Source organism: Abramis brama (genome assembly GCF_963993115.1).
Source record: "Abramis brama genome assembly, chromosome: 10".
Taxonomy (NCBI): domain Eukaryota; kingdom Metazoa; phylum Chordata; class Actinopteri; order Cypriniformes; family Leuciscidae; genus Abramis; species Abramis brama.
The window spans coordinates 41053156-41071137 of record NC_139972.1 but is presented as its reverse complement, the minus strand read 5'-3'; the positions used below and the strand labels follow the sequence as shown (position 1 = coordinate 41071137).

The following is a 17982-nucleotide window of genomic DNA, read 5'->3' as shown; positions in this document are numbered from 1 at the left end:
AAACAGAAGTGGGTTTCCACTTGGGTTCATTAAGATCTACCTCCACAAAACTACATCATTCTACTTCATGTAAATAAAACAGTCCAGCTCTGAAGCAGACTGGTGTATTTCGGGCTCACTCAAGGATCCACATCTGTGCTGCAAACAAAGCGTATCGTGACTAACAGCTACAGTGAAAAACGACTAGGCCACCAATGAAGAGTCACGTGACCGCCTCAGGACCAGCATGACAGATCTGGCCTATTTTACGTCATCGTGACAGTATGTCTAGCATGTCACATTGAAATTGTTTTTTTCAAATGTAGTCAATTGAAGATTTTACAAAAACTCTTGATGCTTGAGCGACCCCTAAATATTCACCAAAAAGAAAACAAAATGTGCAAAAAAACAAAATGAAGCTGTGGACGAAAAGTACAATAGACTTCGTCTTTTGAACCGCCCTAGAAAAACCCCTTTGACATTTACAAACTGAGCACGTTGTAGCTTGTGTTCCACAGGAACTGTGTGAAGAGCCCCAGTTAACCAGGCTGGAGGAAGTGGCTATTGTTGGGCTGATACTGCTGAAACCAAAAACCATTTATAGTTAAATAGTGTGCTACTGCATTGAGGTCGCCCAATATATTGTTTTTCCTGATTCATCTGCACAGATAGTCATTGATAGAAACTGTGTGAGATGAGAGAGAGAGAGAGAGAGAGAGAGAGAGAGAGAGAGAGAGAGAGAGAGAGAGAGCTGTGAGTCCCTGGACCAGGCCTGAAATACACTGATCTACAGCACCAGAACAACCAGAGACATCATCACAGACTCACTGAGACACTGGACTATACAGATCCAGAGCCGGATATTAAACATCCACCCAACCATCTATCTATCAATCCAATGATCCATCATCTATCCATCCATTCACCCACCCACCCATAAATCCATCCATCCATCCATCCATCCATTCACCCACCCACCCATAAATCCATCCATCCATCCATCCATTCACCCACCCACCCATATACCCATCCATCCATCCATCCATCCAATGATCCATCCACCCACCCATATATCCATCCATCCATTCACCTAACCATCCATCCAATGATCCATCCACCCATATATCCATCCATCCATCCATCCATCCATCCAATGATCCATCCACCCACCCATATATCCATCCATCTCTTCACCCACCCACCCACATATCCATCCATCTCTTCACCCACCCACCCATATATCCATCCATCTCTTCACCCACCCACCCATATATCCATCCATCCATCCATCCATTCAGCTAACCATCCATCCATCCAATGATCCATCCATCCATCCACCCATCCATATATCCATCCATCCATTCACCTAACCATGTATCCATTCATCCATCCATCAATCCATCCATTCACCCACCAATATATCCATTCATTCACCCACAATCTATCAATCCATCCATTCACCCACCAATCATCCATTCACCCATCATCCATCCATCATCCATTCATCCACGCACCCATCCATCCATCCATCTATCTATCTATCCAATGATCCATCATCTATCCATCCATTCACCCACCCACCCATAAATCCATCCACCCACCCACCCATATACCCATCCATCCATCCATCATCCATTCACCTAACCATCCATCCATCCATCCAATGATCCATCCACCCATATATCCATCCATCCACCCATATATCCATCCATCCATTTAGCTAACCATCCATCCATCCAATGATCCATCCATCCATCCATTCATCCATCCATCCAATGATCCATTAACCTAACCATCCATCCAATGATCCATCCATTCACCCACCCACCCATATATCCATCCATCCACCCATCCATCCATCCATCCATTCAGCTAACCATCCATCCATCCAATGATCCATCCACCCACCCACCCATCCATATATCCATCCATCCATTCACCTAACCATGTATCCATTCACCCACCCATAAATCCATCCATCCACCCACCTATAAATCCATCCATCCATCCAATGATCCATCCACCCACCCACCCATCCATATATCCATCCATCCATTCACCTAACCATGTATCCATTCACCCACCCATAAATCCATCCATCCACCCACCTATAAATCCATCCATCCATCCAATGATCCATCATCTATCCATCCATCTATCTATCCAATGATCCATCATCTATCCATCCATTCATCCACCCACCCATAAATCCATCCATCCACCCACCCACCCATATACCCATCCATCCATCCATTCACCCATAAATCCATCCATCCATCCAATGATCCATCATCTATCCATCCATCTATCTATCCAATGATCCATCATCTATCCATCCATCCATCCACCCATAAATCCATCCATCCATCCAATGATCCATCATCTATCCATCCATCTATCTATCCAATGATCCATCATCTATCCATCCATTCATCCACCCACCCATAAATCCATCCATCCACCCACCCACCCATATACCCATCCATCCATCCATTCACCTAACCATCCATCCATCCATCCAATGATCCATCCACCCACCCATATATCCATCCATCCATTCATCTAACCATCCATCCATTCACCTAACCATCCATCCAATGATCCATCCACCCATTCATCCATCCATCCATCCACCCACCCATACATCCATTCACCCACCCATCCATATATCCATCCATCCATTCATCCACCCACCCATACATCCATTCATCCACCCACCCATACATCCATTCACCCACCCATCCATATATCCATCCATCCATTCATCCACCCACCCATACATCCATTCACCCACCCATCCATATATCCATACATCCATTCACCCACCCATCCATCCATCAATCCATCCATTCACCCACCAATATATCCATTCATTCACCCACGATCTATCAATCCATCATCAATTCACCCACCCAACCATCCATCATCTATCCATTCACCCATCCATCATCCACCCCTCCATCCATTCTCCAAACCGTGGAGGATTTTAAACATCGACAGAGAAAAAAAAGCCAAGATATGAATAAAATATGTTATCATTTGGCGTGTTCGGTTTGGCTTTCATTTATAATGTTAAAATCTGCCAATTAATCAGTTACTGGCCCGTTTTCCCACTTATTATCGCACAGTTATCGTGTTGACAGAATCCACTTTCGGTCGACCTCTATTGCTGCATTGATATGTTTTGTTTAGCCCAATTTTTTTTCTTCAAAACTTCCATTTAGCAAATGCTTGAATCTGAAGCATGACTCCTGTGTAGACAGTATAAGTTGAGGTTTGGTGACAGTGAACTGCGGGAACACAACTAGTTCACATTTAACAACAAATGATCCGGTAAAAGGGAAAGTACATGCTATTGTGCTTCTGTCATTATTATCAGATGAGAACATGGAGGTCCTTGAAGCATGAAGACTAATGAAGCACCCGAGGTTCAACCACACGAGTGAACGAGCTCCGACAGCACACAAACCAAACACATGAGAAACAAAACCACTCGTCTTTAACGGGTTACAGATCATGAGAGCAATGACTCATGGGAACATGTACTCAAACAGATGCGTTACTAGTCACTGGTTAAAACTGACAATATTGTGAAGGTCAGTTGATTTCATTCATTTTATGGATGATGGGAAGAATGTGGTAGATGGTCCACAGACAGTGGGAATCATGTCAGCAGGAATGAGTTCAGCGCGACGACGCACGTCACATTAGGACAGGAAACAGTGGTCAGACGGCTCGACTTCACTCAATTGTACTGTATAAGTCAACAGAAAAAGAACATCCCAAAATATGTGTCCTAAATGACATGATATTAGAATAGCACGTGGTGAATAAAAGACAAACATAATTAAAATATGATTAGCATGAAGTTTGAATTGCTAATGGACACCTCAAGAATAAAAATGAAGAACTGACAGACTGCCGATGGCTTATGAACGCATCTGAAACCATTTTTTAATCAACTCTGTTGTCTACAAACTTCAAACAGGCTATCCCACCAAGAACATCTACAGGTGACAGAGATCCCGATGATGATGATGGGTGTATGTCGTGAGACAATCAAAAACTCCCTAGTCAGTTGTGCGATGTGAAGACATTTATCATCACTGAACGGAGAACATGATCGAAAACACACGACGACCGACTCAACATGAAAACACTGATAACAGATCGCAGACATCAGCTCTCAGATGCTCGTTTCTACTTCATTTCCAGTGATGTGTGTGTGTTGGTGACTGCGAAAAAAGATTTTCATTGTGTTGGTCGGTGAAGTAAAGATCCAATATACACTACTAATCAAAAGTTTGAAATAATTAAGATTGTTTAATTCTTTTGAAAGAAGTCTCCTCTACTCACCAGTGCTGCATTTGATAGAAAATACAGTAAAAACAGTGAAATATTATTCCAATGTAAAACAGCTGTTTTCTGTGTGAATATACAGTAAAGTGTAATTTATTCCTGTGATCAAAGCTGCATTACTCCAGTCTTCAGAGTCACATGACCCTTCAGAAATCACTCTAATATGATGATTTGATGCTCAAGAAACATTTATGATTATTATCAATGGTGCAAACCTTTTTTAAATTTTACAACCATTCAAAGCTTGGGGTGAGAATAATTAAATTAAAGAAATTAAATAATCTAACACTTTTATTCATCAAGGACACATTTAACAGATCAAAAGTGACAGTGAAGACATTTATAATGTTACAAAAAGATTCTATTTCAAATAAACAGTTATTTTAGAACTCAAAGAATCCTAAAAAAATTAAATGTATCTCAGTTTCCACAAATATATGAAGCAGCGCAACCATTTTCAACACTGATAATAATCATAAATGTTTCTTGAGCAGCAAATCAGCATATTAGAATAAATGGTGAGCAGAAGAGATCTTATAAAAAACCCAAACTTCTGAGTGCTAGTGTACATACATGAGGTGTGTTTGTCAGCACTGAACCTGGTAAATCGAGTCTGAGCTCATTGTGACGTGTGAGTGTGTGTGTGTGTTAATAACGGAGCACGACAGCAGCAGTGTGTGACTCTCAGCATCAGTAAAAGGAGTACTGGTTCTCCACAGCTCTAGTTCTCCGCGAGCCGTCGGTGTCGTGATAGTCTTCAGTGGCACCGGTGGGATCCAGCAGTCTCTCTGCGCTGTTGCTCCGGCTGTGAAGACCTCCTCCTCCTCCTCCTCCTCCTCCTCCTCCTCCTCCTCCTCCTGCTGAGGTAGGCTGGCCCATCGGAGACGAGGACGAGCTGGAGGACAGCGCCGGGTCTGAGGGAGCGCCGGCACCGGACAGCTGATGCGGAGACTGGCCCGGTTCTGCCCCACACACAGCAGCGTCACACCGCGGGACAGCAGCTGGGACATCTGTGCACACACACACACACACACATAATACCTGCACAACTTCAGGAAAGTGTGTTATTGGTGCATTTCAAACAGCTGACAAAATGTCAGTTGAAATTTAGTCACAAAATATAGAAAACAGACAGTGAAAAAAGTGATTTACTGAACTATATGTGAGATGTGTTTGTTTGAGAAAAATGTAACTACAGTGTTGTGGGTGGTTTCGTCTGGTCCGCTGTCTGTGATCATGTGGTCATGACGTGTGATTTTAAGGTGTTAAGGCAAGTAACGTCTGGCACACAATAGTGGAAAATAGAAATGTTCTCAGCACATCAAGCTATAAGGCCCATTCACACCACGGACAATAACTATAATGATAAAGATATAGTTTTAGAAAATCGTCCTGAATATAAAAGAATAGCAGAGTCCACAGCACAACTATCAACGGCAGAGAGGAACAACAGCGTTGGAATCACTTTCAGAACGATTTGTTTCCAGCAGATGAATGATAAAAACACTGAATTGGGGAACGCCCTCCACGTGAACTGGTGTCTGAAAAACTATCCAATCACGTCAATCGAATTTGACCAGCGACAGCCTATAACATCACTACTAGTGCAACCCGGAAGTATAAAAGGGGCGCCTAGAGAACATGTCCTCCTCTTTTCGTCTTCAGGAACTGTTTTGTCTGATTTATAATCACACGACTTGTGTGTTTACTGTTTGGGCTCAGAGCACACACGATCAGCTCTTGAGGGATCTGATTGTGCAGAATGTGAGAGTTTTCCACTTAGAAAACTCGGGTCTCATCTGGCCCTGTTCTCGAGGGAAGAGGGACCGGTATCTGGGCCCAGTGGTTCGGGATCAAGAATGCATGGAAGAACCCATTTTCTGCCCGCATCCATCGTCAGCAGCGAGCAAACTACGCTGAGGCCGAGGGGATGCGCGAACATAGGTGTGTGTCGATGCCCCCAATTGACGAGACGTTCGCGAACTATCTGGCTGCTGGAGAGGCATCGGCACTAAAAGCTCCGGCACACTATGTCAGTGTTACAGGCATACCAAGCCGACCTGCTGAAGGAGTTGGATCAGGGGCAGGGTCTCTCCCCTGACGCAGTGGACGAGCTGCGCCGCACCACAGATCTGGCTCTTCGGGCCACCAAACAAACCACTGCCTGGATTGGAAGGTCGATGGCAGCAATGGTCGCCGAGGAGAGACATCTGTGGCTGAACCTGGCTGACATCGGGACATTGAATCTGAACTTTTCGGCACCTCTGCGGGACGAAGTCCGCTTATTTCTGATGGAGCATGGGTCCCAGCTCGCTGACCACCTCACTGATCCTGACTGGTTAACAAGGCTAGCGTATTTGTCTTGCATATTTGAAAAACTGAATAGCCTTAATATGTCATTGCAAGGTGAAAACACAAGCATCATGTCATCGAATGATAAAATCCACGCATTCACGAGACAACTTGAGCGCTGGACTGAGCGAGTTGAAATGGGTATGATTGACATGTTTTGTGAGCTGGATTAATTCATGGAGGAAAATGAACTGAGTGTTAACATAGTGAAGAAGTCTATCACTACCCACCTTCAAGCCCTCCTGGAACACTTCAAGTTTTCTGTACACTAACCTATAACGTTAAGCTATGCAGGTTAATAGTTTTGTAAATGTCATGGACCTGTGTCATGCTGCAGACGTAGCCAGCTGCTAGTAGAGAGAAATTCTCTGGTTAACACACAATTCAATGGGATGGAATGAACTTTCTGACCCCGACCTGCAATTGCGAACTGCGAATTTTCCTGTGACGTCAACCGTGAAGGGGTCTATAGTTATTTGACTATTGTGTTCTTCTGTGTTGTAATTATGCTCGTGTTTGGATAGGCCTATTAGTGCGTGTGCACACTTTCACGAAACGTTTGTATACTTAAACCCAGGGGCGATTCTAGGATTTTCATTTTAGGGGGGCTCAGCCCCCAATGAGGGTATGATGTAAAAAAAAAAAAAAAAGTGAGTTTATGGTCTAATGCTCATTATTAACTAGTTTCATTCATTCATCCAGTAACATGCATATGGCACGGTTTTATAATCACTGAGGTACCGAATGTGAGGTATTTAGGGGGGTTCGGGGGCATGTTCCCCCGAGAAAATTTTGATTTCTCTGATCTACATATGTGCATTTTAAGATGTTTTGAAGGCCAAAAAAATTGGATGACAATAGCTTTAAAACCATGTGCGGGCAGCTGTTTTTTCCACACCTCATCAGCATCACACTCTTTTTCTCTTTGTTTTTCTCTTGCTCTGTCTTTTCCCCTCCTAAAGCTGAGCTTTGACTGATATAGGCTTTTTATTTTTGTCTGTCAGTGAAGAAAGTAAACATAGGGTCAACTGATAGGTTGATTTATGAATCATTTTCTCAGACAAAGCTACCAGGAAAGCTAGGTAACTAAGTTTATCTACAATGAAATATAAATTATTTAATTTTTTAAGCTTTTTAGCCTTTGTAATCAACAATACGGTTGGTTATTCATCAAGTCACCCCGTGAAAATCTATTTAATTTCAAATCATTTAACTAACCAGCTAAACGTGTATTAATGTAACTGTCTATTGGCAATATGATTAATCTGTTCTATATTTATTTCTATTTATTAAAAATAACAACATGAATTATCAATTTGCCACTTCTATAAATCAAGTACTTAAAAGAAAATCACAGATCCCTTTACTCTACTCTTACTCTAATATATGTATGTACACTCCTCCTGATTCATTATTACTTAATACAAAACTATATTTATTAATACAAAACAAAATAATTCCAAAAAACTCCAAAATAATAATGATGTTTCTCTCTCTGGGCCATCTAGTGCTTTCAGACAATGATGTGTGTCTTTAATCATTTCTGTGCATGGCAGCATAATGTAATGCCGAAATACAAAATAATATGTTTTAAAGTTTAAAAAAGTAAATTAAAATAAATCATGATCGTTTTCTAAAGTATGTTTTCATGGGTGTTAATCGCTTCATTTTTGTAGGAATAAAAAACAACTATCACACTGTGATAAGGGCTGAAGGTGAACGCAGCGAAACGTATTGGTATTGGATGAGAAACCGAACTGTCCCGTGTTGCTCCCAATGCTCCAGTAACATTACATTATGTAAACTGCAATGCAGTTAAAGAACTGCACCGATGCAGATGTAATATCATAGCAATCTATCAATAAATACACTCACGACACACCTTGTACTCTCTGATGTTCGCTCTGCTCGGCGCCCCTGCAGACTGAAAAATGCGCTATCCAAGCAGACTCAGATAAGGGGAGGAGCCGAAACTTGACGCAGCTTGCCGCCGTTTCAAATGAGTTTTTTTAAAGGGGACTGAAGCGATCAAAAATGTATTAATCAAATATTTTTTAGGGGGGCTGGGCAGAAGCCCCCCTAAAAAGGGCCTAGTGACGCCCCTGCTTAAACCACCTCCGAGGATAGTAGGGGTCGCGAGTCTCTCGCACCTTCATTTTGGGGGTTGTGGGCTGAAAAGTTTGGGAACCCCTGATCTAGGCCCCTTGAATTAATTGTCAAGTTATAAGTTGAAAATGTTGTTGGCCTCATAACTGAGGCCTCCATTTCTCTTGGGCTTAGTGGGTTTTTGGCTACCCATAGCTTTAGTTTATTCGCCCTACACCACTGGGGCCCACTTTAGTACTCCCTCCCATAGGGGACGGGTTTGAGTACACTCCCTTAGAGCCTGAGCATGCCATGGGCTGACAATGTTGATAATTGAAGTTGTAGGCCTTTCTATAGGCCTCCTCAATAGTCAGGTAGCGTAAGATTGTACTCCCCTTGTTTAAAGGGTCGTAGCGCTCTAGCTGAGTACACTGTCCATTGGCAATGTAAAGTATGAAAAGCCGGGTCCACAGTATTTCTGCGAGTACACCTATGATATCTGAGGCTAGTTCTGCTAACAAGTATCGCTATCAAGTAGCAGGCCTTCACAGGCCTCCTTGAAGGTGGCTCCACTATGTTGTGGATTTTAGCAATATTTATCATGTTGTAGGCTCCCTTTGAGCCTCCCTGATTCTAGCCCAGAGCCTGGTCAAATATATATTATTTTCCTAGCTACCCTAAGTCTGGTTAGAAGGTTGAAGGACTCTCATGAGGCCTCCCTGTTATATCAGCCCTAGAGCAGGAGGCGCTCCCCTTATCTAGGGTCCCTTGTTAGAGTGCCCAGCCTCCAAAATGTTTCATAGCACTGTGTAGATCCAGGATTGAGTAGACAGGCATGTGATTGGCTAAGGACAAAAAAGCAGGAAAATGTACTGAGACCCCCCAGCCCCGCCCCGCCGATCAAACTGGTGGCGGATCTATTGGATAGTAAAGCAGGACCCATAACAACTTATTTGAACAAAAAAATATATTTTAATTTATTTTACAGCTAGTTGTGCAACATGCAACTTTTTTTGTACAGTATGACAAATGACAACTTATTTGGTGGATGTGTCGCAGTGGAAATCAAAGCCTGAAATCAAAGTGTCTAATCCACTGCGCCATCAACACCATTCTATAATAATAGTATAGTAATATAGTAATAGTAATTACTATACTATAGTAATAGTATAGTATAGTATAATAATAGTAGTAATAATAATTATAACAACAATGACAATAACTTATTTGAATTTTAAAAAAATATCTTTTTACCAAACCTATACTGCTAAAATGTGCAACATCCAACTTTTTATGACACATGACAACAACTTATTTGAATTTAAAAAATAAAATATATATTTTAAAAAAAAATTACACCAAACTTAAACTGCTTAATGTGCAATATCCAACTTATGTCATGAGTATGACACATAACAACATAACAAAAAAAAGCAATATTGTGATATATTATTACAATTTAAAATAATTGGTTTTCCATTTATTAGCCTATACTTTAAATTATCATTTATTTCTATGATGCAAAGCTGAATTTTCAGGATCATTACTCCAGTCCTTAGAAATCATTCTAATATGATGATTCATTATCAAAGTTGGAAACAGTTCTGCTGCTTAATATTTTTTAATAACCTGTGATACTTTTAGGATACTTTGATGAATAAAAAGTAATAAAATTAAAATAAAAAGAAGAAGAATTTTTTTTAAAAAATAGAAATATTTTGTAACAATATACACTACTGGTCAGTAATTTGGGTTCAGTAATTTTTTTTCTTTTTTTGAAATAAATCAATACTTTTATTCAGCAAGGATGTGTTAAATTGATAAAAAGTGATAGTAAAGAATATTTATATTATTAGAAAATAATTTTTTTATTTTGAATAAATGCAGTTCTTTTTAACCTTTTATTCATCAAATATTTTAGGCAGCAGAACTGTTTCCAACACTCATAATAAATCAGAATATTAGAATGATTTCTAAAGGATCATGTGATAGACCGGATGTCACATGCTGAAGACTGGAGTAATGATCCTGAAAATTCAGCTTTGCTTCACAGAAATAAATTATAATTAAAAGTATAATAAATTGAAAACCAATTATTTTAAATTGTAATAATATATCACAATAAATATAATATATAAATATAAACTTCTTTCAAAAACATTAAAAATAGTAATGTTTCCAAACTTTTGGCCTGTACTGTATTCCCCCCAAAACTGCACAACTGTAGGGTAAAACATTAATAAAAAAGTGATAATAAAAAATGCGTCTTAAAACTGACATGATTGTAACAAAATCACACAGTCTGGAGAACTCAGAACAACTGCTAACATTAAGTTTAAGGTAAAAATAACTGCCATGAAATTATAGTATCTTACTCCTATGCAATTAGATAAACTGTTCATTCACTACATCACTTTACCTCTGTCTTTATCCCCTTTTATCCTCTTCTCTTCTTTTTGGCACTGTATCTATCGCAGACTATAATGCTCATTTATAATGTGTCACGTAAATTCGGCCATCCGTCACAATCAGGAAACTTTCACCGCGTCTAGAACTGGCGTGAGCTGCCAGGCCCGTTTCTACGAGCCTGTGTGTTAAGCGCCCTCAAAAAAAAGCTATGCTGTCTATATGGATGCGGCGTCGCGCACGCTACACAACAAATTACCAACAACTGATCGCGCGCGCGCTCTGTTTCTGACGCACTTCAAGCACTCGCTGGGCGGGGAAAGATTGCATCTCTCTGCCGCGGCGATTGTGGTTCCGTCCCGGGTTACCATGGTGACGGCTGTGAGATTACCCCCCCCCCCCCCCCCCCCGCCGCCCTTTTTTTTTTTTTTTACAGATCTGCATGATTCACGTAGGTCACATTTTCAGGTCGGAAAATCCGGAATTCCGGATTAATCCGGAAAAATCACATCCCTGAGTAGAGTTATTCCCCTCATTTGCAAGGGTTATAAAGTGCTATGCTGAGTTCTACTCTCCAGGATGCCCGTCTCTTTGATCCGGTCTGTGAGCGATTACTGCCACTATCTGCAGTCCTCCCTATTGGATGCCTCCACAAGTGAGGCAAATAATGTTAGAGACTCTGTTTAGGAAACAGACAGGTTGTTGGCAAGACTAGGTCAGGTCAGCCTCCCTGTTGCCATGTGGGGTTGACTCTATGTCCCCCTCAGAAAGTGACTGGACAGGACTCCTTTGGATGCCTTGGCCATATTCCCTTAAAGGAACCCCTTCCATGGAAGCTGTTGGTTTCAAACCCTTGAGCAGCCTTGGTGGGCTTTTCCGTGTTTGGAGGCCTCTTTGAGGCTTATAGCTTGGGCAGTGACCGTAGGGCATAATGTCACTGACAGCCTGTATGTGACCTGAAGAGGGAGTGTGTTCTTGGCAGTTCAGGTTGAAACTGCCAGTTCTGATGATTTTGTCACGAGCCATAATTGGCATGCACTCCCCTCAGCATGGTGGGATTGTACATCGTTCCCCAATAGCGTCATCGACGCAGTGCGAGTTCCATTTCGAAAGGGAACGTCTAGGTTATGACTGTACCCTCTGTTCCCTGAGAACAGGGAACGAGACACTGCGTCGCTAGCCATGCCTCGGGGATGCCTGCTGAACAGTCCCTTCAGACGAAAGTGGATGACATGTTCTCTAGGCTCCCGTTTTATACTTCCATTATGTTTTTTTTTAAGCATTATGTAGTTGCTATGATGTAAAGCTTTGCCTCCGCTAGCCTGCTAACTAACATTACAGTATTGATGTAGTGTTTACTGTAGCTTTTGTAAGCTCTTGCTTTTGTAAGACTGTTCACTGCCCCTTAGGAAAATTATCCATGATTTTGTGATTGATTACTGTTTGTATTACCATCGTTTTCCAACAAATATAATTAAATGGTGGATGACATCGTATCTATAAGAAAATTACAAAAAAAAACATACCACTCTGAAACGTCCTCTGAAATCCGTACTTGCAAAGTCCGTGCTTGAAATCCGTTCAGCACAATCCTCTTGTTCGTTAACATTGTCAGGGTCTGAATCGGCCTCGAAATGGTTTGAAATTGATGCCATCATTAATATTTACATCTGAGTAGAGGTTATGAAGGGGAGTGACATTTCCAGAACACACGCTAAGCGCTGCCAATCACATCACACTGGGCCAGCTAACCAATCACAGCACATTTCGTATTTCAGAAGGAGGGGCTTCATCGAAAACGTCATAAAAGGGCATAATAGGACCCCTTTAAAACAGGAAGAATTCTAATTGGCTGTCAATGTTTTTATTGTTCATCAGCTGAAAATAAATCTTTTCGAAAGTCATTCCAATGATATTGTTTCTATGTGCTACAGTTGTGGTGTCTCGTAAGAGTTATCGTCGTTGGTGTGAACGGGCCTTAAGTGGGCAGTTTTTGACCAGAATAAGTTGCAATGTGCTGTAAAGTCAAGTCAACACAATATAGTTTGTTTCAAAGCATTCACACAACAACAGTGCCTGGGGCTCGAGAACGCAAACTTTGAAATAGATTTCAAGGTGCAGGCGTTGAATAATTTTGAAAAACGTTATTATCTCCGCGTAAACTTCAAAAACGCGAATCTGTTAAAATGCTGACGGCGTGCACATGCATATTACGTGTTCAGTCTATAGGTATGCGCGTTTGAATATATATGTGCACAGGCGTGTAGACTTTCTTTACAAATTTACCTCACAAAATAACTTGTCTGGCCTTAAAAATTCATAATACAGAATTTTATTTATTTATTTTTTGTAGAATTTTTAAGTCTGACTATGAGAGCCTCATCATGGTCAGCTTGAGCAATAGTGCTGGTGATCACCGAACAGAGCCGTGACGGACAGACAGTAATCTACTCCCGCTGTTCGTTCAGGTGTTTGCTCCCCGTCACGTGTCAGTGTGTTGTGCTGGACACACACCTGTGGGTGAGCGCTGGACCTGCACGTGTCAGTGTGCTGTGTGTGTTGTGTTGTGTTGTGTGTGTTGTGCTGGACACACACCTGTGGGCGAGCGCTGGACCGTCACGTACGAGCGCAGCGTGATGTCGGTGGAGCCGCCCGACTCCAGAGGGATGGGGTGCGCGTGGAAGTGCCGAAGCATGTCGGACACCGTCTGGAACCACAGGTGATGCACGTGACACTGACCGCTGTCGTTCACAGACAACCGCAGGTGCTGCCAAACACACACCACACACACACACGCACATCAACTCAACAACAGTCTTCACAATCCTCATTATCACCACCACAACACCTCTCAGGCTTCCCAGACAGCAACAGTGTCGGCCCCGATCCGGGCCACATCTGAATATGTGGATTCAACACGGATCTGGCCCGAGACTGTTGCTGTCTGGCTTCACAATCCTCAATATCATCACCAATAAATAACTCCAATTAATGAACAAAATCAATCATTGATAACAAATGATACTTGTGCTAAAAGTATATCTAACCTTACCCGAATACATACAGCACATAAAGCAATATATACACTACCAGTCAAAGGTTTTGAATCAGTAAGATTTTTTATGTTTTTAAAAGAAGTCTCTTTTGCTCACCAAGGCTGCATTTATTTGATTAAAATAATAATAATAATAATAATAATAATAATAATAATAATAATAATAATATTGTTAAATATTATGACAATTTAAAATGACTGTTTTCTATTTTAATATATTTTAAAATGTAATTTATTCCTGTGATCAAAGCTGAATTTTCAGCATCATTACTCCAGTCTTCAGTGTCACATGATCCTTCAGAAATCAGTATAATATGATGATTTGATGCTCAAAAAACATTCAAAATTATTATCAATGTTGAAAACAGTGTTTTACATTTTTATTTCAGGATTCTTTGATGAATCGAAAGTTCAAAAGAACAGCATTTATTTAAAATAGAATCTTTTGTAACATAAATGTCTTTACTGTAACTTTTGATCGATTTAATTAATCTTTGATGAATAAAAGTATTGATTTCTTTTATTTATTTCCCCCAAAAAATAAAATAAGAATTCTTACTGACCCCAAACTTTTGAACGGTAGTTTTATGTAACAAAAGATTCTATTTCAGATAAATGCTGTTCTTTTGAACTTTCTATTCATCAAAGAATCCTGAAATAAAAATGTAAATATCTGTTTTCAACACTGATAATAATCATAAAGGCTTCTTGAGCACAAAAATATTGAGCAGCAAAAACAGTTTTTAACATTAATAATAAGAACCATTATTAATAACCGAGTAATAATAATTGATCATCAAATCATCATATTAGAGTGATTTCTGAAGGATCATGTGACACTGAAGACTGGAGTAATGATGCTGAAAATTCAGCTTTGATCACAGGAATAAATTACACTTTACTGATCACTTTACACATAGAAAACAGCTGATTTACATTCTAATGATATTTCATATCGCAAATCTCGGCTGCTCGATTTTTTATATTGTCGCAAAATGTAACTAGATTATCATCCAGCTCTAATCAGCTAAATATGACTATAAGGCATGAAGGTATTAAAACATTAACATTGTGATTTTCTGTAAAGCTGCTTTGAAACAATGTGTACTGTGCTATACAAACAGATCTGAAAGTTTGTTTATCTGCTTACAGGACAAACAAACTTCAGCTGGTTTAAAGCGTTAGTTCACCCATAAGTACGGTCACGGTGTGGAAAAGAGCAGCATGAACATTCTGCTAAACATCTGCTTTTGTGTTCCATTGAAGAAAGGAAGTCACATTGGTTTGAAATTACATGAGTTTGAGTGAGTAAATGATGACACCATTAATGGGTGATCTAACCCTTTAAAGTTCATTCCCAGCTATCCTCAAATGATCTTCAAAGCCACAGAAACCAGCTCATTATGACTGTCCTTTCATTCAGACATGGAGGACAACACTCGGACACTTCTCTCACACTCAGATTCATGCAGGCACCATCTGAAGAACACTATGCTTCAGTGAGGTGTCAGGGGTCAGGGGTCGTGACTCCATGAAGGCTCACCTTGGCTTTGCCCTGGAAGTTGAAGGTGAGGACGTATTCTCCGGGACGCGTCTCGCTCTGGCGGATCACGAACAGCCCGTGACTGTGTGCTCCACCGGCGAGAACGAGCTGGGCTGCCCTCACCCGCGACAGGGTCCCGTGGAACCATGGGTAACCCGCCAAACTGGCATCTCCTTCCACGTCCCTCTGCGTTTCACCTGGACTTCCTAAATGACAGAAGCAATGTGAGTGTGTGTTTACACTGTTTTCAGGCCTCAGACAAAGTGGCTCTAGCTGGGTAAATCAGCCCCAAACCTGCTGGTCTTAAAGGGGACATATCATGCTAAATCCACTTTTTTAGCCCTTAAATGCATTTTGTTGTATATTTGGAGTGTTTAGAAGTACAGAAAAGTTGAAATTATTCTCTTCAGGTGCTTTGTTGATATCTTTATATTCTGTTTTGGTCATATTTTTCAACCTGTTCCGATTTTTCTGTTATCTATGACGTTTTTTGAACTATTACGTCACAGTATTTGCAGCGGAACTGCCAAATAAGGACATTGACTTCCGGCCCACCACTTCGAGCAATCCGCCATTTTTATTTCTCGCTGCAATTTTGTAGTCCAAGCTAAAGGATGCAGAAGTTACGAGAGGGTAAGTTAAAATGTTCGGTTGTTGGATGTAGTAACCCACACGCTTCATTACACCGTCTAATGTAGATGAACTGCCGCGCTTGTGACAGGGCGCATGTTTAACTGAAAGAACGAGCAGAGAGAGAGACCCGGTCACGCGCGCTCACTCTCTCTCTTCAGAGCCAGGCGAAAGTGTAAACAAGACTTCACCGTCTCCAAACTAGACGCTGTCTTGCTCTCTCTCCCTCGCACATATTAATCAAAATAAATCGACACGGTGGTAAAAGGTCGGAAGACCAAAGTTTCATGTGTAAATACAGTACACACCATTGCGATACATCCATATGAAGACGTTCTTCAGGTTCGTCATCTTCATTTTCATCTCGCTCCGGCTTCGACTCTGGCTCGAACATGTAAGGCTGGCTGGACAAGTCTTCCGTTGTTGACATTTTGTTAATAACGTGTGAATAAAACGTTTCTGTGCCGCTAGATAATCGTATCTCTGCTATCAAACTACAAAAATGGCTGAACGGGGTGGAGTTGAGCCGAGTGTGGGCGGGGTATGAAGTGTCTCAATTGTATTTAAAGAGACCACACCAAAACGAGTTGCTCTCAGACGCACATCAGAAAAGGGGTAGAAAAGGGGCCTGTGGAGCTATAATAATGAGGAATTCAGACCCAAGCATTGCAGTTCCGCTTTATATAGACTACAAATGTATGATTTATATGTAAAAAAGAAACAATTTAAAAGCATGATATGTCTCCTTTAAAGGTGCAGTAACTGATTTCTGAGAAACGTGAGCCAATCAACAGTAGAGGGCGTGTCCACTCATGATGGGGAGGAGAGTGAGCCAATCAACAGTAGAGGGCGTGTCCACTCATGATGGGGAGGAGAGAGAGTGAGCCAATCAACAGTAGAGGGCGTGTCCACTCATGATGGGGAGGAGAGAGAGTGAGCCAATCAACAGTAGAGGGCGTGTCCACTCATGATGGGGAGGAGAGTGAGCCAATCAACAGTAGAGGGCGTGTCCACTCATGATGGGGAGGAGAGAGAGTGAGCCAATCAACAGTAGAGGGCGTGTCCACTCATGATGGGGAGGAGAGAGAGAGTGAGCCAATCAGCAGTAGAGGGCGTGTCCACTCATGATGGGGAGGAGAGAGAGAGTGAGCCAATCAACAGTAGAGGGCGTGTCCACTCATTATGGGGAGGAGAGAGAGTGAGCCAATCAACAGTAGAGGGCGTGTCCACTCATGATGGGGAGGAGAGAGAGAGTGAGCCAATCAGCAGTAGAGGGCGTGTCCACTCATGATGGGGAGGAGAGAGAGTGAGCCAATCAGCAGTAGAGGGCGTGTCCACTCATGATGGGGAGGAGAGAGAGAGTGAGCCAATCAACAGTAGAGGGCGTGTCCACTCATGATGGGGAGGAGAGAGAGTGAGCCAATCAACAGTAGAGGGCGTGTCCACTCATGATGGGGAGGAGAGAGAGAGTGAGCCAATCAACAGTAGAGGGCGTGTCCACTCATGATGGGGAGGACAGAGAGTGAGCCAATCAGCAGTAGAGGGCGTGTCCACTCATGATGGGGTGTTAAAT

The 17982-nt window shown here is 41.6% G+C and overlaps 1 protein-coding gene across 1 annotated transcript in view; it reads right to left on the bottom strand.

Annotated features, from left to right (window-relative positions):
• Nucleotides 1-2778: 2778 nt before the first annotated feature.
• The window catches only part of sh2b2 (SH2B adaptor protein 2), a 33020-nt gene continuing 17816 nt past the window's right edge, over nt 2779-17982 (bottom strand). Inside the window, exons 7-9 of the mRNA XM_084127616.1 lie at nt 15780-15985; nt 13777-13948; nt 2779-5348 (exon numbers count right to left, since the gene is read on the bottom strand). Coding sequence (XP_083983742.1) covers nt 5029-5348; nt 13777-13948; nt 15780-15985 — 698 coding nt within the window. The 3' untranslated portion in view covers nt 2779-5028. The remainder of the gene's footprint in view (nt 5349-13776; nt 13949-15779; nt 15986-17982) is intronic.